At 42.8% G+C, this 20,307-nt stretch overlaps 1 protein-coding gene across 9 annotated transcripts in view; it reads right to left on the bottom strand.

Annotated features, from left to right (window-relative positions):
- LOC111153181 (poly(ADP-ribose) polymerase family member 6) overlaps positions 1-20,307 on the bottom strand; it is a 28,143-nt gene that overhangs the window by 1,895 nt on the left and 5,941 nt on the right. For 5 of the 9 annotated variants that reach the window (XM_022512029.1, XM_022512028.1, XM_022512030.1 and 2 more), the window contains 15 exons: positions 20,106-20,166; positions 19,773-19,863; positions 19,254-19,320; positions 16,177-16,326; positions 14,771-14,981; positions 14,199-14,252; positions 12,375-12,470; positions 11,688-11,780; positions 10,707-10,832; positions 9,345-9,410; positions 8,373-8,440; positions 7,016-7,064; positions 6,657-6,769; positions 5,608-5,680; positions 4,829-4,898 (listed from right to left, as the gene is read on the bottom strand). In XM_022512029.1, the coding sequence (XP_022367737.1) occupies positions 4,829-4,898; positions 5,608-5,680; positions 6,657-6,769; positions 7,016-7,064; positions 8,373-8,440; positions 9,345-9,410; positions 10,707-10,832; positions 11,688-11,780; positions 12,375-12,470; positions 14,199-14,252; positions 14,771-14,981; positions 16,177-16,326; positions 19,254-19,320; positions 19,773-19,863; positions 20,106-20,166 (1,388 nt within the window). The remainder of the gene's footprint in view (positions 1-4,828; positions 4,899-5,607; positions 5,681-6,656; positions 6,770-7,015; positions 7,065-8,372; positions 8,441-9,344; positions 9,411-10,706; positions 10,833-11,687; positions 11,781-12,374; positions 12,471-14,198; positions 14,253-14,770; positions 14,982-16,176; positions 16,327-19,253; positions 19,321-19,772; positions 19,864-20,105; positions 20,167-20,307) is intronic. The other 4 variants (XM_022512032.1, XM_022512033.1, XM_022512034.1 and 1 more) reach the window with 4 other exon arrangements.

Below are 20,307 nucleotides of genomic sequence, written 5' to 3'. Positions count from 1 at the left end.
ACAGATGATGTGGAAGCTTTAAGCTAGGATCAGATCAGGTAGGCCTTACAGACCATGTTAAGGCAACTGGAGTTTATCCCGAGAACATCAGAAAATCACTAAAAGGCTCTAAGACAGAGGAGGAACATACAAAATGAGCCAGGAACAAGGGGCCCAGGAAAGTGGTATCAACACCTTGGATCAATGCCAGGTTGAGCAAAATGAGTGAGGAGGAAGCAAGCAGAGCAAGCAGATCTGCTCTAGTCTCAGAGTTACACAAAAAACTATTACCAGAGTCACTTAAGAGAAAAGGCAGAAAACACAGCTGGTAAGTGAAGAATAATTTTCCACAAGTAACCACATGGCAACAACCTTAAGAATCCTGCTTCCTTCCTTAAGTCTTCCCAGACTTGAGGGAGTGGTGTCAATTCCCTCCAATTTCCCCCCTACCTAAATCCATAAATCCTCCACCATCCTTATCTCCCAGTGAATAGCCCTATTTATAACATTTATAGACTCATTCTAGATTTTTCTTATTTAGATACAAAACAGTGCTTGTGTGCCCCTACTCCCAACTGTTTTTGGCCTGTGACTAGGACTTCAATCTTTGTACTAAGCTTTCTCACAGGCCCAGCCTTATCACAGTCGTGTGTGTGTGTGTGTGTGTGTGTGTGTGTGTCTCCCCCCTTCTGTCAGAGAGAGAGATGGATGAATACGGGAAATGATGCTATCATAACAGGCCATAAGCCGGGCCCCTATCTCACAACTCCATCCAGGGAACTTTCTATTACTAATCCCACTCTGCTTCAATTCTTGGTTTTGTAACAGCTGTGGTGCAGGAGTGGGGCTGACTGGACTGCCATTCTTCACTGTGCAGGCTGTCAATTCATCATGCACTTACACTGAAGTCCCATGACAGATTTATGGCTTGAACAAGACCTAGGGCAAGACTTAAAACTGCTCATTTCTTCCTCCTATGGGCCACTTACCACCCCTCTATTTCTACTTTCTCCATTAGCCTTAATTAGGTTTAGCTCTGAATCCAAATATCATGACCTTCTTGTCTTGGGTATTTCAATGCAAGATTCTTTTTTTTTTTTTAAGATTTTAATTATTTATTTGACAGAGAAAGATCACAAGTAGGCAGAGAGGCAGGCAGAGAGAGAAGGGAAAGAAGGCTCCCTGATGAGCAGAGAGGCCAACACAGGGCTCGATCCCAGGACCCTGAGATCATGACCTGCGCCAAAGGCAGAGGCTTAACCCACTGAGCCACCCAGGCGCCCCTCAATGGAAGATTCTGAGTGAAATTCCCACTCAAGTTCTACCCCAGATAAGAAAGAACAATCTGATTTCTACAACTGGTCTTAGAGATGGCCCTTATGATACAATACAAATCCTGTCCCATCCCAATCCTGTTGTACACTGTCCTGTCCATATTGACCAAATAATCTCCTGTCAGTTTACCAAGATCAGAACCTGAGAACATGGTGGCTAGAATAATTCCCAAGTGATTAGTGTCCAGCGGATACACATGTCAGATGTCTCTAAATAGAACTAAACAAATGTTTACCATCTCCTTTCTCGCTGGCCCTCATTATAACCTGTACACAATGGCCAAGTCATTGGAATGGAGGGTCGACTAGCCAGATGGATGTTCTCTATTTATACTGGCTCCCAGAGAGCACCGAATGCCACAAAACTAAGGATACCCTGGAGAAAAACAGAGAAAACCAAAACTGAATAGGGTAGATGGAAACATATAAGAAGACAGAGTTGACTAAATGTTAGAGTAACTACAATAAACTGGACATTTGTACACATCTCACATGATAGAGACCCCCACGTATTGGCAGGGCTTCAAAGACTCAGTCATTCAAGTAAAGCCTACCTGGTCGATCCAATAAAGTGATAAGAAAACTGGCCTAGAAATTAAGAGGCCTAGATTCCAATCCTAGCTCTGCTACTCACAGTTATGTGACCCCAAGAAGTCATTTAACTTCTCTGTATGAGCTTTCCTAACTGTAAAGTAATAAAGGACTAGGTGTAACTCTAAGAGTAAAATCCTATGCCATTTTGTATCCATAATCAATGGAACTCTGCAAGAGGGAAAAGGATGGTTCATATGATGTTTTTCTGTAATGAAGAGAGTAATGAAGAAAGTTAAGGAGTCAACAGAGATTCCTGGCTCCATATGGTAACTAAAGCAATTCAGGCACTTAGTAGTAAACAAAACCAGTGAGAGGGGAAAGAGGAAGAGAACAGACAGGAAGCAAGAATTCTATGGGCATCAAGAACGAGGAGTATCTCACTAACTTAGAAAACAAGAGCTTAATGAGGGAAGCTCAGGCTTTGACAAAGATAAAAATGGAGAAACCTGCACAAAGAAGCCAAAAAGACTATCCCAACACAACCCCTACTCTGCACCCCGGGCATACAGAATAAGATTCATTCACGCATCAATAAATATTTATAGGGCACGTATGCTGTGTGGATTCATCATCGGGTTTGGTTCATGACACATTATCATTTATTTATTCATTATCTATTATACCTATAGACCTAACCTACAAACTAAATTCAAGAACCAAAACAGTACTAGTGACTTACATCTAACTATCTGCCTCTCCTTGGGAGGTAATCACTATCCTGAAGTTTCTTTAGTTTTATCATACATACACACACACACACGCAACTAAATGTTTGTTTGCTTTTGAACAATATAAAAAAGACATCACACAGTAGTCTTCTGGGCTTGTTTTTTTTTTTTTTTTTTAAAGATTTTATTTATCTGAGAAAAAGCACGCACATGGGGATGGAGGGAGGAGCAGAGGGCGAGGGACAAGCAGACTCCATGGTGAGTGCGGAGCCCAACGTGGGGCTCGATCTCACAATCCTGAGCTGAAACCAAGAGTTGGACACTCAACCGACTGAGCCATCCAGATGCCCCTGGGCTTGCCTGCTTTAAAATCAACTAATTACTAAGATTTTTCCACAGTTGAGAGCCACTGTTTATCCATTTTCATTGCTAAATAATAATCCATCCTAAGAATATACTAAAGTGTATTTATCCATCCTCCTGATAATCTGATAAAGAGCATTTGGGTTGTTTCCGAGATCTGCTATTGCAAATGGTACTGCTCTGAACATTCACATACACCTTTGGGTGTATGTATGCAGGAATGAAAATGCTGAGTGGCTAGGATAAAATTTTTCAGCTCTGTGAAATTTAACACCAAACTGTTTTCCAAAGTGATTGTACCAATTTATATTCCCATTAAAAATAAAAGAGATCCTGCTGATCTACAACACCTAGAACCACTAAAGGTATTACCATATTTCTTGATTTTTGCCAATCCAAATAGGTACTACATGTTAAGTCTTTTGGTCTTGATTTTACTTCCTTGATTAATAACAATTGAGCAGCTTTTCATATTTTTTGGTCATTTCTTCAGTGAAATGCCTGTTCATGTCATTTGCCTATTTTTCTATTAGATTGTCTTTTTCTTATTGATTTTTGAGCATTTTATCTTATTATTATTTTTTAAGATTTTATTTATTTGAGAGAGAACACAAGCAGGGGGAGGGGCAGAGAGAGAAGCAGACTCCACATTGAGCAGGAAGCCCGACAGAGGGATCGATTCCAGGACCCTGGGATCATGATCTGAGCTGAAGACAGATGCTTAACTGACTGAGCCATCCAGATGCCCCAATTTTTATAATACATTTTTATTACTAATCTTTTGTAGTTAAATGTGTTGCTAAATGTCTTCTGGTTTGTAGCTTATCACTTTCATAATAAGTATTCTGATGAACACAAGTTTTTAGTTGTAATAAAGTCAAATGTACCGATCCTTTATGATTTATAATTCTTTTTCCATTCTCTGGGTAATTTTGTATAAGACTGTAGTAATTGGTTTGGTTTGGTTAAAGTATGGTTTAAGACTCACTTATAAAACTGTCTGGGCTCGTGAGTTTTGGGGGTTTTTGTTGTTGTTGTTGTTAGAATAGTTTAAAATTTAGAGACTCTTTTAAGTTACACAATTCTGGATCTAAGTTTTCTTATCTTTTAACAGTTATAATTACTGGAGAATACTAAATAATGACCTATAAAGAATCAAATACTGTCCCCTTTATATGGCACATGTGTAATATATGATGGTTATCCTTTATACAGAGACTATAGAACAAGAACAAAACAAGACTGAAAAGGAACTAAGACATGAACCTGGAACACTGAGACAGCTTCAAGTCAGATTCATTTTCTGAACAGAACAAAGCTGGACTTACCTCCTGACTAGAGTATGGGCTTTATTCATGCCTTATCTTTGGAATAAAAGGCTTTCTCTTCCACTCAATGTGACTATTATAATATTATGCAATTACAGACAGTTTAAAATTTTAAAAAGTAGTTGAGAGGGTGAACAATGTCTCCAGACATGTAAGCCAATTGAAGATACTCAAGCCTTCGAGTGTATTCATATATAAACTCACAGGCACTCCATCCATAATAATGACAGGCTACTAACACCAAAAATGTCTACGAAAAGCCTCATTTCACTCTCCCGGTTATTCCCTCACTTAATCTCAGAGCCAAGCCTCTACAATGAATAAAACCATTCCGATGGAGAAGAGGACTACCTAAGAGAAAGGAAACAACTGGCCTCACCTTGTAAAGAATCTGAATTTCTAATAAGAGGAGGCGGAGAGACAGACTATGTATCTGTGACTGGGGAGAAAGCTGACAGAGACCACGTATCCATGATGAACGAGGAGGAGACAGCATAGATTATGTATTTACAAAATGAATGCAACGTAAATAGAGTCAGGGTGGCCAGAGAGTATTTCTTACCTGAGTATCCAAAGGAAATACTGGAGATGGGGCTCAGGTAGATGCCTTTGCCATAGGCTGCTCCATGCAGCTTGCAGGGAAACACCAGGATGAGCAATATGAGCCTGGGCCCTCCCATGGCTGTATATTAGGCAGCCACAAGGCTTATCCAGCCCTCTGTCCCTCCAATTACTTTCTCACTCATTCAGATAATGCTAGGAACCTACTCTTGAAAAGCTGATTGGCTGAAAAATGGATGCAGGTTAACCCTTTTGCCCTACTAGATACTGATGTCTTGGAAAGTGAGGAGTGGCAGAGCCACTGAGTCACTCCCTCAGAATCCATGCTTCTGTCCCCACACCTTGGTACATATACAGATTCCAAAAAAGGAACTACCGAACAGGTAGCCAAGAGGAGGGACAATACGCATTCCTTGGAGGCTCACAAGGCAAAGAAGTAAGACTTATTTATAACAATTCTCTGAATGAACAGTCACATAAATTAAAAAACTTTGTCTAACAGGTTAATTCATCACAGTGGCTGCGGTCAGCAATTCATATTCCTGCCTATTGCTACAATCCCATTCCCGAAACCACCAAAAAACACAGTCTGGAGTCAGTTATACCACAGCCACATTCCTTCTATACAAACAATTCCAACCTCTCTCCTATGGAAGCCCCACAACAGGCTAGATTTGAGGATGCTGAGGCAAAAACAGCTAAGTACTCTAGAGCAGCTTTCCCCAAAACCGAGTGGGGCACGGTGGGGGGTGGAAAGAAAGGGAAAGGGCACAGCCTCACCTGCAGTTTGGTGTAGGATGCATTGACCAGCCCATTGCGCAGGATTGAATGCCAGTTCTCAATGTGGGACCCACTGTAAGGCAGGGTAAAATGCGTGTTTCCTCACGGTATGAGGTTCCCAGAAGCAGTTCCAAGACTGCCATGCCACTCCCACCCATCCTCACCCACACAGGACATGCTGATAGGCACAGATACACCTAGTGATGGACATGCACATGGATACAGACACAGGCATGCAAGATATGTGTGTGGCTAACCCTCCATCTTAATTTCCAGTCCCATCCTTTTTTCTGTGCTTCAGCTAGTCCCATCCTAAACCCCCAAATGCTGGTTCAGTATTTTCATTTGCCTATTCTCCTGATATTTCAAGTTAAGCAGATTCTTCTCACACTCAACAAAGACTTATCACTGATCCCAAATATGGCTGCCAGTCCTGACCTGATACCTATTTTAAGAAAAGGGTACCATCATCCCTTCTTTTTTTTTTTTTTTTTTTTTAAAGATTTTATTTATTCATCCGACAGAGAGGGATCACAAGTAGACGGAGAGGCAGGCAGAGAGAGAGAGAGAGGAGGAAGCAGGCTTCTTGCTGAGCAGAGAGCCCGATGTGGGACTCGATCCCAGGACCCTGAGATCATGACCTGAGCCGAAGGCAGCGGCTTAACCCACTGAGCCACCCAGGCACCCCCATCATCCCTTCTTAATCTCTTTCTCTCTTTCTCTTTCCCCTCCCACAGTTAGGCATAAAATCACTGATTTCCTTCAAAATAGCTTTCAGATCTATCTCCTCCAATCTGTTCCTTCAACAACTTTTTATATGTAAATGTCATTTCTCAACTACAACATAAGTAGCTTGAGAGTAAAGATCAAATCATATGTATCTTTTTACTGTCTACAGCACCTACTACAATAATAATAAACATTTGACTGATCAGTTGATGGATATAGGTAACACACACACTCATATACCTCAAATGAAGTTGCCCTCCCATTCCCCTAAACTATTTGTTGTCCTCCCCACCCCCACCCCTAGTCCCCACCCTCCTCACTGGAAGGCAAAGGTGCTGCCATAGAGCTTCTTGGCGGTCCGGAACCGAGCCTCCTTGGCAGGAGGGCTGCTCAGCAGGAGGAACTGGTGTGAGGTGTGCATGAACTTCAGCTGCTGCCCAGGGTGGGGGTCGAGTCAGGAAAACAGAGCAGATATGGAGATCAGGGAGGGAAAGGTTGGGGATAGGGGGCAAATCAGGCTGGCACTGACCCCAAATAAATAGAATATGTTTAGGTCCAAAGGCTGCTGTTGATGGACAGAGCCAATGAGGCAAGCCTAGGACCAATATGGTTAGCTGGTCTGGAGTCCCTCCCTGCCCCTCACCAGATATTTAAAGAGTTTAGAAGAACAGTCACTTACCCTGCTGAGAGGTAGTTTGACAATGTGTGACCTGTTGCTAGAGATGATCCTAGCATAAAACAGAAAAAAAGGGATGGAAAGAATGAGTGTGTGGACAGACCATCCGAAACAAAGCAGCAGCCTTGCTGAACCCTTGGGAGAACAAGCAAGGATTCCAGGGCTATCTGCATTGTGTGAAATGTTCAGATCACTATCTGGGTATTCCTGTGGGTGGTAATGCTAGTGTAGAAAAATGTAAAAGGGAAGCTACTGACCAGAGATCAGCTAGTTACTGGGTAAACAATGGAGGAAAGAAAGAGAGGGATGAAAGGGAGAGTGCTACATCTAGGAGGAGAAAAGGATAACATGAAAGGAAGAGTACATAAGATCAGCTACAAAAAAAAAAAAAAAAAAAATCAGAAAGCAGAGATCTGTATTAGCAGGGTGACAACTAGTACTTGGGATTTAGAGACGCACAACTGGGGCTCAAGAGCCATCCTATCTGAGCTCAGAGAAAGCCTTCAGGGTTCTGGAGGATGGGTAGGAGTGGAAAGAAAGTTACTGTGGGCTGGAGAAATAAAAAGAAGACACTACAACAATCTTCCTGAGGATTCAAGGACAGACTGGACTGTGTATAGGCTGAATTCAGAGTGCAGGAGAGAGCAAAGGCATAAAACAGTGAGGGCTCAGCAAGGCAATGTTTTTTGTTTTTTGTTTTTTTTTTAAATACTTTATTTATTTATTTGAGAGAGAGACAGTGAGAGAGAGTATGAGCAAGAAGAAGGTCAGAGAGAGAAGCAGACTCCCCGTGGAGCTGGGAGCCCGATGCGGGCGGGACTCAATCCCGGGACTCCAGGATCATGACCTGAGCTGAAAGCAGTCGCTCAACCAACGGAGCCACCCAGGCGCCCTCAGCAAGGCAATGTTATCTCATGTAGTGGATACAGTTTGGTTCTTTGGGCTTCACCCATTTACTGTGATGACATCCTGACGCCTGGTCACTCCTCGCGCTATGAGGGAGCATGTTGCATAGCTGACTAGGATGTCAACAGCTGACTAGGAAAAGATGGGAAAGCTATGTCAGCGAAACAATAAAAATCAAGATCAGGGAAGAAGGGCAGAAGGTGGAGGCAGTACAGAATGTTCAGAATCTTTGTTAGAAGAGAATAATAATATTGCCTCAAGGCTGTGGACAGTGTACATCAACAAGGAAGGCCTTGAGAGAGGGAAAGGGAGTAGAAGAGGGAGACAGACCTCTCTGGATGCACAGAGAACTTAGCTGAAACAGTACTAATGCTTACATACAGAGGATGCTTAAACACCCCCATACTTCCCTTCCATTCTCCAAAGGATGAACCATTCTACCCATACTACTTACCACTGCAAGAGAGGATGGGCCAAGGGATCCAGCTTGTCCATCTGCTTCTTAATTTCTAGGTATGAGCCCTGTAAGACAAAGGCCATAAAATTATCTCCCAGGAGAGGTGGGAGCCCTCCCACTTATGACTGACTATCAGGGCCCGGGGCAAGGTAGGCACTGAAGGCCACACAAAGGCAAGAGGAAATGGGGTTCCCACCCTCAAGGAGCCCAGTTAGATTGGGAAGACTCAGAAATAAATATGAAAATGACTGAAAATGCTTACAAAACAACATGCAGGTGGGTCTCCCTCATTTTATGCAATTCCTACAACCCTAAGAAGTTGACTTTAAATAAAAAATAAATAAAATCAATGTCCCAGAAAGATCAGGCTAAGGAATGCTGTGGTAAAACTTTACATAAAGCAGAGTCCTTCTGACAAATCATCCCTCCTGGGTATATCTAATGTGTTAATCTGAACTGTGATATATAGGATTTGCTGAGAAGAGGCCCACCTGTAAATGTGAGTACAAATGAATGTCTATTCATGCAGAGATTGCAGACGAGGGGTGGGGAAGTCTGGTGAGGGGCAGCCTTGAGTCAAAGGATGGTCACTGCTCCATGTTGTGCCCCACCCCTAGGAAGGACAGAAAATGTAGGCCCCTGGGGCTAGTTCCTTATGTCCAGTTCCCCTCCTCACCCTCCCAACCCTGGGCAAAAGTCTTTCCCTCACTTCTCTAATTCCCTAAGAATTATGGGGAAAACATTAAATACAAACAACTTGTGAAGGAACTGGCAACAAAGGTAAAGGTTGAGAGAGACATCAGGAGTGAGAAAGAGGAGTAACAGAGAACAAGGATTGGGAAGGCTAAAGAGGAAAGACTAAAGTAAATACAGTGAGGAATCTGAGCAGCATTTCTAAATCTTCACTCCACTCCCATGGATTCCAAACACAACAGGGCACTGAAGAAGGACAGGCAGAGGGCAGAATACCTGGGTCATCTCCCGGATGGACATCACACTATCCAGAGCTTTCTGAAGTCGTTCATAATTCTTCTTCTGTGGGGAATCAATGGGAAGAGAAGACCCAGATGAAGAAAAGTGGCGGAGCGTAAGATGTGATGAAAAGGGAGGGCCAGATGTACATAAAAAGTCTAGGCCCCAGGGAAAGAGTATATGTCATGGAAAGAACACAGATTTAATGTCAGACAGTTCTGGAATCACATGCTAGTTCTCTTTTACCAGCTGGAAGTAATAGGGGAAGAGGGGAAGTTGCTTAACCGCTTAGAATCTCAGTATCCCTGTACGTAAATGAAGATAAAAATTCCCACTACACTCACGAAGACGTTCTAAGGACTAAATAACTTATGTAAAGAATCTATATAGTGCCTGATACATAGCAAGAAGGGTAATAGTGAGGCACTCTGCTGGGTACTTATGATGGTTAACTTTGTCAATGGTTAATCGAGTTGATCTGACTGGGTCATGGAATGCCTGAACATTTTGTCACACATTACTCCTGGTGTGTCAGTGAGGGTGTCTCTAGAGGAGATTAACCACTGAATCAGCAGACTGAATAAAGCAGATTGCCTGCCCTCATTTGGGTGGGCCTCACACAATCAGTTGAAGGTCTGAGGAGAACAAAAATGCCAAGGAATTGACATTCCCTGCCTGACAGTCCCTGCCTGACTGCTGAAGCTAGGACACTCACTGGTCTTTTCCTACCTTTGAACTGGAATTGAAAAACCTGCTCTTTCTGGATCTCAAGACTGCCAGCTTTTGGACTGGAATTTACACCATGGGTTCTCCTGGGTCTTCAGCTTGCCAACTGCAGATCCTGGGACTTCTCAACCTTCGTAACCACATGAGCCACTTCCGTCTAATAAATCTCTTTCTATATATATCTCCTATTGGTTCTGTTTCTCTGGAGAGTCCTAATACAGTACTTTACATATATTCTCTCTCATTTTTGTAACAAGCTGCAAGGTAGGTATTAACCCCCTTTTACAGATAACAAAATCGAGGTTCAGAAAGGTTAAGTAACTTTTCTTACACCATTCAGCTAGGAACAGTAGAACCTCAAATGGAATCCACGTCTGTCTGGCTCCAAAGTCAATATTCTTCACTAGTAAAACCCAATAATGTTAATTCTTCTCTACTCCTTCTAACAAACTCAGTTATTTATTCACTAAAATAGCTAAAGCTTGGAGTTTAAGAGTTCCCAAGAACCAAGTGTTCCCCTTCTTCTGTCCCACATTCCAAGCTGTTATATACACTAGAATGAGAGCCGTAGACTCCCACCATCTCTTCTCATTTCTATTCCTTAGCCCTGACTTTCTTCCCACGCAACAATACCTTGGGGTTAAAGGCCAGAGTCTTGGGATCAGTGGGGTCCACCACAGAGGGATAAGGCTCAAAGATGATGCTCTTTCTAGGGGATTCCAAAGCTGCCCTACACATGGCCACCAGCAGATCCACCACCTTAGGGGAAAAGAGAGAAAGAGGGCAAAAGCTAAAGGATCTCCCAGAGCTGGGAGTCACACAATATCCAGCATAGGTCCACCTTTTGGAGGCTCTCAGCACTTCTCCCTGCTGTTCCTTTTAAAAGCAAACATGCTTATGATTTCTTCATTAGAAAATACAGGCTACTTATAAAAATTCAAGTAACAGGGGCACCTGGGTGGCTCGGTCATTAAGCACCCGCCTTCGACGCAGGTCATATCCCAGGAACTCAAATCGACTCCCACGTCAGGCTCCCTGCTCCACAGGAAGCCTGCTTCTCCCTCTCCCACTCCCCCTGCTTGTGTTCCCTCTCTCGCTATCTTTCTCTCTGTCAAATAAATAAATGAAATCTTTAAAAAATAAACAATTAAAAAAATTCAAATAACGGTGAATTAAAAAGTGACTAAAGAAAAGATAAAAATTATCCTCTGCCCCTAAACAAATCTCATTCATCACAGGTACTACTGTGAAGTCTGATGTCTATCCTTTCAGATTGTCTTTCCTATGGAAATAGCTTATTAAATAGGAAACCGAAAAAGAAAGAACTACACTACACTTACTGTTGCATTTTCTTTTTTATATATCACGTTCTACCCATAAGTAACAGCCATGGAGTATTTCTACTGTAAGGACATACCATGGTTTCTTTAACAGAACCCCACAGATGGAACTGTATCCATGTGGGGTTTTTTTTTTCACTATTACAAACAAGAGTATCGTGAGCATCTTTACACATGGAAGCATTTCCAGAGGTTAAATTGCAAGGAGTGAAATTGCTAGGTTGCCTGGTCTTTCTTGATGCCAGTTCCCCAGAAGCTTTCCCCTCTCTCATACCTCTGCTCCAGTGGCGACCTCCTCTGCAGCTCCAGACATGACTCCCAGCGTGTAGAAGGAGAAAACACACAGCTCACGAGTACAGACAGCTGGCTAGATGGACATATTAAACAGACAGTAATGACAGCAGGGTGTGCAGTAAGAAGGTGTTATAGAGAGAAAGACAAATCTGACCTCAGACAACTCTAGAATGAGGTAGGAATTTGGGGCCCTCTACATCATGAGAAAAACTATAAACTAGTCTTAATTAAAATGCTTTATGCATAAGTTTGAGAGTTAATGCTGTCTCCTCTATGAAGCCTTCCATGACTTCCCTAGGTAGTTAGATGCTCTCTCTTGTGAGTTTCCACAACACTCCTCACGTCTCCTCCCCATAGTTATAGTGTAGAGTCTGTCCAGCCACCTAGACTTGGGAGTCCTTGAGAATAGTGTCATATGCAATCATCTTTATCAACACTTAATCCCTATTTTTAAATGATGGGTGGGGGTTTACCTTCAAAAACATTCATGTATCCTCACTTTCCAAACAGGATTGCTGAATTTGTTTTCTGAGAAAAATAATTATTTCTAGAGTGTCAGGGAGAATGGACAGAATTCTACCTTTACCACAGACCCGGGAAGAAAGGAAGAAAGGAGAGATGAGGAGCTAAGGGTACTAGGAAGAGGGTCACAGATTAGGGTATATACCTTGAGCATGGATCCATTCTGGAAGACATGCTGCTCATCACACACCACACAGTATTCATTCAACGTTGGAATCCTCTGTTCTGCATACTTCATGATCTGGGGAGAGAAGAGATTGTATCAAGTCTCTTGGAAGTACAGGTATAGATAAGGGAAATCATTTGAGCTTTTTTCCAGCTCCTGTCCCTACTCCCAGCCCTGTGCCTAAGTCAGAATCTATTTTTGGGCCCTGCGCTTATTTAAATTGATGGCCCAACTCTAGAGCTACAACTATTTATTATAGTAAACACAGGACCAGCCATGGCAGAAGATCTGAGTTAAAATCCTACCCACCTCTACCACTTAATAACAGATACAACTTTGGGCAAATCAGTTAACCTGAGCCTTAGTTTACTCATTTATAAACTGGGTATTATTCTCCCCAAAGAAGAATGGATATTAATGAAATAATTTCATATAAACATTAACAAGTACTAACCAAACTATTAACCTCAGTTGTAGTAATTATATATTGTCCCTCAGAGATACGTGAGTATTCAGTCCATGATTACATGGTAGGGGGCCTTAGAAGCCATTTCAACTACCCAGAACAATCAGCCTGTTCACTGGTCAAAAACACAGGCACAATTCCGTTGGGAAGAGAGCACAAATCCAGAGCCATTTTGCAATACCCTAAAAAAAATTTTTTTTAAGTTAACATACAGTGTTTTACTAGTTTCAGGGGTAGAATTTAGTGATTCATCAGTTGCATATAACACCCAGTGCTCATTACTAGAGAATTTTTTAAAACACTCTGTCTAGGGGCACCTGGCTGGTTCAGTCAGTGGACCATACAACTATTGATCTCGAGACCATGAGCTCTACTCCACAGTGGCTGTAGAGCTTACTTAAAAACATAAACAAAACCTAAAAACAACAATGAAATAAAACCACACTCTGTCTTAACCTGACTCTACCAGGTACCAGGTTTTGTGTGAATCAAGTTGTTCCCATTTCACATACTTTTGGGCTGGTAAAGGGACATGCAAGGGCTTTTATTCACTGAGATGTACTGAATGCCCACTATGTACCTACTATGTACCCAGTTTGGTGAATGGTCTCCTTGACTATGCAATAACATAAAAGATTATTCTTCTCAGACCCTCAACACCGACAAGGGAGATGTGGCATGTATACAAATTAATTACAACTCAAAGCAGGATAGGGTATGAGACACACAGGTTCGATACAAAACAAAAATCATCTTAAGAGGTCAATGAGAGGAGAGATCACTCCCACTTAATATGGTTGGAGTAATGGAGAAGAATTTTATGGCGCAGGTAGCAACGACCCTTGACTGCAACAGGCAGATTTAGGGAGGAAGGCCAGTGGAGGGAATGATGTGAACAAAGGTAAAAGAGATGCAAAAGTGAAAGAAAGCATGTCCAAGGAATAAAGAGATATGAAAAAGAAATGACCCAGCAGTAGCTGAGCAATGAAAGAGGTATAGGGAAAACTGAAGACCACTTGAGTGAGGATTTGGGGATCACAAGGAAATCAGTGTCAATCCCTCTCATATCTTGACACCTATGCACTTATAATTTGCAGTGCATCATGTGGCACTTGATCAGACATGATCTGTTAGTGTGTTCCCAATAATGCCATCAGCCTCTTGAGGATGGGAACTATGCCTTCTTTTCTCCTATCCACACAATGCGAGTACAGTTCTGGGAGCAGAGCAACTCAGGAAATATTTGTTAACTGAATGAGGAGCTGGGAGATGTTAGGGGATCAGATGGGTCAGACAACAAGGGAAAGGCTTAGGAATGAAGCTTTGTACTCAATTACCTGGACAAGGAATCCATATTCCAGAGTGGGGATGTTCTTGCAGTGACCACTGACCTAACGAGAGTAGAAAGACAGACATCATGAACCACCCATGAAGCTGTTGCCGAGCGAGACCTCACACTCATCACCTAGGATTCTCCTGAAGTGCTACACCTAGCTCCGATGAGCCTAAATAATCCCAAAGCTGGAGAGAAGACCTTTAGACATTTTTGCCAAGGCTCCTGAAAAGGGCTCACCTGTCTTTAACCTTCTTCAAGATAGGTGGATAGGTTAATACAGCAGCTGATGACCAAGTCCTAACCGCAGCCAAATAAAATCATACATGACATCATGGGATGCCCAAGCTCAGACTCCCTGCTTCATGGCCTACTATCAGAGAAGCTGGCCAAACAGTTTAGAGATGTCTTCAGCTATTAAAAAATGTGCTCTATTCTACCCATCATGGTACATGTCCAAGTTTGACTTAGAATCCCTGAAAAACCATATTCCCACCTCATTTTGGGACGTTATACTCTCACATTTCCATTCCCACCCTTCTGGCACCCAAGTCAAACCCTCCCCAGCCCATGTACCAATGGAGAGGTCCGTGCTGGGGGAGGGAGGCCCACGTGCTGGGGGCACAGGAGACCTGCCTGGGGGCTGGGAGGGTAGCCAAACACCTCCACTTTGGGGTTCTTCACGGTGCAGGAGATGGAACGGTTCATGAGGCGCCCAACTCGAAGCTCTGGTACACCCAGTTTGCCTTTCAGCATGGAGTCCTGTATGATAGGGAAACTGGGAGACCTGGGGAGAGAGCAAAGAGAAGTGATGAAACTGGGGATTCAGAATGAGCCCTAGAAGAACACTGGAGGTAAGTGAGTACTAGGTCAGGATGGGTGAAGTGACTTAAGCCAAAGAACTCCTACCTGAGGAAAGTTCCATTGGATCTTAAACACATTTAAAACAAGTAGGTCACAAATCTGAACTGATTTTTATGTCATTATTTGTGTTCTTCAGATTGGAACGTGGAGAACAGGCAGAGGCAAAGTCTCAGTCAATCTCTATGGCATCTGGGCCAGGTATGGAATGGTCCCTTGGACAGGATGCCTGTTTCACTGTTCCATAGTGAGTGAGTGAGTGAGTGAGTGAGTGAGTGAGTGAGTGTGTGTGTGTGTGTGTGTGTGTGTGTGTGTGTGGTGTTTATATACATATGATTAAGTGCTAAATACCATACTAAGCAAAAAGTAGTTGCAGCCCAAAGAGCCTATTGTCTATCTGTCAATAATAGTGCCTGGGAAGCTACAAATCTGGGTTTATATTAGCCTTTGGGAAAGTCAGAGACCCCAGGGGGACAAAATGTAGGCCTGGGGACAGAGAACGAGACAATATTCTAAAACCTAGATAATAAATAGTGCACCCTCTCATAAGAAAAAAGAATTGATGCCTATTCTCAGACTCTACCTTCTTAGGAGAAAGAGTAATGAATGAGGTTCAAAGAAAGAAAAGATAGAAAAAAATTAGCATACAATTCTTCAAATACATACCATCAGCTAAGTATTACGTTTTACATAAAGGACAAGGTATGGGGGCGCCTCGGTGGCCCAGTGGGTTAAAACCTCTGCCTTCGGCTCTGGTCATGATCCCAGGGTCCTGGGATCGAGCCCCACATTGGGCTCTTTGCTCAGCGGGGAGCCTGCTTCCCCCTCTCTCTCTGCCTGCCTCTCTGCCTACTTGTGATCTCTATCAAATAAATAAATAAAATCTTTAAAAAAAAAAAAGAATTAAAAAAAAAAGGACAAGGTATGAATACTGGTTATAGAAGTACAAGAATAAAGACACCTAGGGGACAGGACTGGTGGATGGTGTTGTTAAAGGTGCAGAATTTAGAGGACCTCGGGAGAGAGCAAAATAGGTAAGTTTAGGTAATCAAGAAAGTGGGGTGGGCGCTCAGACAAGACCACGGGCATCAGAGATGATCTGCTCCTGGAGGAGTACTTACTTGGGGATGGGCGAGAAGATGCTGAGGCCAGCTCGGAACTTCTTGATGGTACCACTTGCCTTGAACCAACTGTGCCTCTTTTCCTGCTGGGTCTTCAAGAAATCATTGCTGAGATGTTTCCATTGTTGGGAAGTGAACATACCCAGGATCCTAAGGAATCAAAGAGAATAGGCTTACAAAAACTCAGGCAGGGGAGTAGGTCAAGGAAAAGAACTATGAAAAGCAATTAATCTAAAATTCAGACCCAGGAGCTGTAAAGGTAGTTGTCGTGAGGAAATATGTCTGAAGACCCCCTATAATGACCTTAGCCATGGAAATGTGCTGTCCTAAAGTATCTCTTTACCTTAGAGGGTAAATATCCACTCCCATTACCTGGTCTCATGGACCAGAACAATTCTGAGATGATCTGCCTTTAATGGAAGATCTCAAAGGCGAGCCTTCAATGACCATGAACCTGGGAATTTATTGCCAAGAATGACTATACTGACAGTAGAACAGAAGTAGTGGGATGACCAGAGTACCAGCAAATAAAAGGAGTAGGGACATGAGGGGTATTGACATTGTTAGGCAAAAAATTATATCCCCAAACTTACGGCTTCCAACTTGAGCTGGGCCCTCAGCTAGTTCTGTCAGTTCTTTCACTTGTTTTTGATCAGTCCTCTCTGGCATTACTCCAAGCTATTATCATAAATCCTTACCGCCTTCTCTAAGCTTTTAACTTCACTTACAGCTGATAACCTCTTACTTCTTAACGGAGAAATACTGAAGCCATCGGTTACCATCTCCCTTAATTTTCCCTTAAAATCTATTTCCATTTCCATTCTACCTTGATTCCTCCATTCTCTGGAGACAAGGTGACCCTTCTCTTAATTCCTCTATTTGTTCACTAGATCTCAGCTCCTTCTTGCCTCTTAAGGGATCTTGATCTATCAATCATCCCCCTTTCCTGTCAGTTCCTTTCCCGAAGTCCACACAAAGTTTCAAATTTCTGTCCCTCAGTCTAGTTAGATCTCCCCCTGCCCCTTCTATCCTCATCCAAGTATCTCAGTCCACACTTACTGTTTCTACTTCGTTGCTAACCACTCACTTCTCAACTCAACTGCAGTCCAGTTTCTATCTTTGCCACTCCACTACAATTGCTCTTACCCTGATGTTAAATCCAACAAAAACTCTTAAGTTCTCCTCTTATTTATCCTTTATCCTTTCTGGCATCTTGCCCTCCTTGTAGAAACTCTCCCCCTTGCCTTCTGCGACACCATTTGCTTCCTATTCTTCTCCAACTTCTCTGACCTATCTTCAATGTTCTGTCTCTGCCCACTCATTTTCTTGGGTACTTTGTCTGAATGTCAAAGGATTTTTTGTCCTTGACCCTATATTCTTTTCATTTTATCATGTTTTCCCTTAGCAATCTCATACTCTATACCAGTTGTAATCTCCACCCATTCACTGAATTTATTTTCAACCTTAACTTCTGTGACATATCTATGTACTAAGTACAACCACTTGAATATCCCAAGGTTACCTTTACTTTTTTTTTTTTCCAAGTAGATTCCATCCCCAGCATGGAGCCCAATGTGGGGCTTAAACTCATGACCCTGAGATCGAGACTTGTGCCAAGACCAAGAACTGGACTTAACTGACTGAGTCACACAGGAAGCCCCCCACCCAAGGTTATCTTTAAACAACATGTTTTAAATGGAACTAACTGGGGTGCCTGGGTGGCTCAGTCGTTAAGAATCTGCCTTTGGCTCAGGTCATGAGCCCAGGGTCCTGGGATCGAGCCCCACATCAGGCTCCCTGCTCTGCAGGAAGCCTCGTTCTCCCTCTCCCACTCCCCCTGCTTGTGTTCCCTCTCTTGCTGTGTCTCTCTCTCTCTGTCAAATAAATAAATAAAATCTTTAAAAAGGAACTAATTATCTATAGTCATTCCATAAAACTGTTCCTCTTCTTACATCCCTATTTAATTTGGTGGTATTACAATTTACCCAGACATCTAGGCTAGAAACCTAAGAGTAATGTTCCACTATTCTGTGGTTCTTATGACCACATACAACATAGCCAAATCAGTCTTCAAGTCCTATTGATTTTATACTCCACAAATCTCTCTAGTCCACCTTTCATCTCTATTCTCATTATTCTCTCACTTGGCTCAGGCCCCTCATCATCTCATGTCTGGACTTCTTCAAAGGCCTCCTAATAAACTAGTTCTTCTCTTGCCTTACCCCCTCCTACCTATTTTACATAGTGCTACAGGAGTCATTTCTCGAAAATGAAGTCTGGCCACGTTCTTTCATTGCTTAAAACCCTTCCAATGCTCCTGCTGCCTATAAGATAAAAGCCCAAGATCCTCTCTGATTTGGACCCCTTCCTACTTCTCTGGCTTCAGTTCCCACCACTCTCCCCCTGTATTTTACTAGCAATATTTAACTACTGGAGCTTCCTACACACAGGCTGTTTCACCTGACTGTGTCCTTGAAAATGTTATTCACTCTCAGAGTCTGTCTGCATGGGAAACTCTTATCCATCCTTGAAAACATGAATCATCTCCCTTTCATTCATTCACTCAAAGTCCTCCACCCACCATCAGACTGAGTCACCCCTTCCTCTATATTCTTTCTAAATCCTACATATTCACTTATATTAGAACATGTATCCACTAGACTCTATTCACAGAGGGTAGAATCTTTAATTCACTTAATTTTCCTTATACACCAAATATTAGCAAGACACTCAACACATTCCACAAACTAAAACTGTCTGAGAGCTCCACTCTGAGAAAACCACAAGAGAAAACATGAAGAGCATGACCCCATTTCTAGGGTTGTACCTATCCTAAAATGGTAAGTACTGATAAGCCCCACCTCACCTCCAGAAAGTCTCAAGGCCAGACACCCCAGAACCAGAGGGTCTCCCACCTAACCATAAATTTGGCCTCCCAAATTTATTTAGTCTTTTTCGGGCACATCTCAGAAAAGATATTTTTGGGAGGAAGCATTCCATCCAAAGGTCTGCCTGTCCATCCATATATCCATCTCTGCCCCTCATATGTTCATAACCAGAAAGATCAAAGTTCTTACTTTTTCAACTGAAGACCCAGCCCAAATCCTTCTTTATTCGATGGCTGGAAAACCTCAATTGATGGTTCTGCAAAGAGAAAAAAAAGCTCCTGGTATGTATGTCTCCATTTTCCTGGGAGTCCAAAGCCCCAGTTCAGTGGACGAGCGTCCTCAGATTCTAAGATTACTCTAACCAATAGTGATGGAGAAGGCAAGCATCTGAGGCAGAGGGCAGATTCTGGGAGCTTTCTGACTAATTCCAAATCACTTCACTTCCATGAGGAAGGTGAAGGAAACGGAAAGAATAAATAATATCTGGGGACCAGAGAAAACAATTTCATTAACCAAGAAGGCCTTTAGGGGATGGCTATCAGGTGACAGGAAATGAAGGCACCAGTGACAGGAAACTGAAAGCCCCTACCAATGGCCTGCAAATTATACCCAAGAACCTTATTCCTAGATTTTCTGTGGCTCAGTTAACTTAGGACTTTGGATAGACCACACTCGAAGCACCTTCTTGGCCAAACTCACTGCCTTTACCTGGTCCATCGAGGTATTGGGAGAGAGAAAACCGCAGCCGTAACACAATAGGTTCTGTTCGGAGGACCTTCCAGGCTGTAGAGACTTCCTCCTAGAAGAGTAGGTGAAACAGGTTCCAGTTCAGCAACAGAGAGGAATGGACTTGGTAGTTTTCCCTATATGATACACACATGCACATGACAGTACACACCACTGTCTGCTGATGGTCTAGGAAAGACAGGGATGAAGAATATGTGCTCCAAATGCAGCACTCAGGAACAAGACTCCTGGCCTACATGACAAAATCCACAAGTCCAGCTAGACATGTTGTTGGCAGGTACTAGCACCACTTACATCGAGGAAGCTGATGTTGATGTGGAGGTCAATGTCCACGTCATCGATAGTTCCATATTCTCTACAGAGATACAGGGGAGACTCATTAAGGGGGAAAGAAGGGAACAGAGACTGAGGTGGATGGAGAATTGAGCCTGGGGCCAGGGGAGAGGGAAGAGTGGAAGGTAGCTCCGTATCCAGACTCAGCTACAGCCTTAAGCCA

This window comes from Enhydra lutris, unplaced genomic scaffold (genome assembly GCF_002288905.1).
Source record: "Enhydra lutris kenyoni isolate GAN:26980312 unplaced genomic scaffold, ASM228890v2 scaffoldscaffold31, whole genome shotgun sequence".
In the NCBI taxonomy this organism is placed as follows: Eukaryota; Metazoa; Chordata; class Mammalia; order Carnivora; family Mustelidae; genus Enhydra; species Enhydra lutris.
This window is presented reverse-complemented; position numbering and strand designations above follow the sequence as displayed.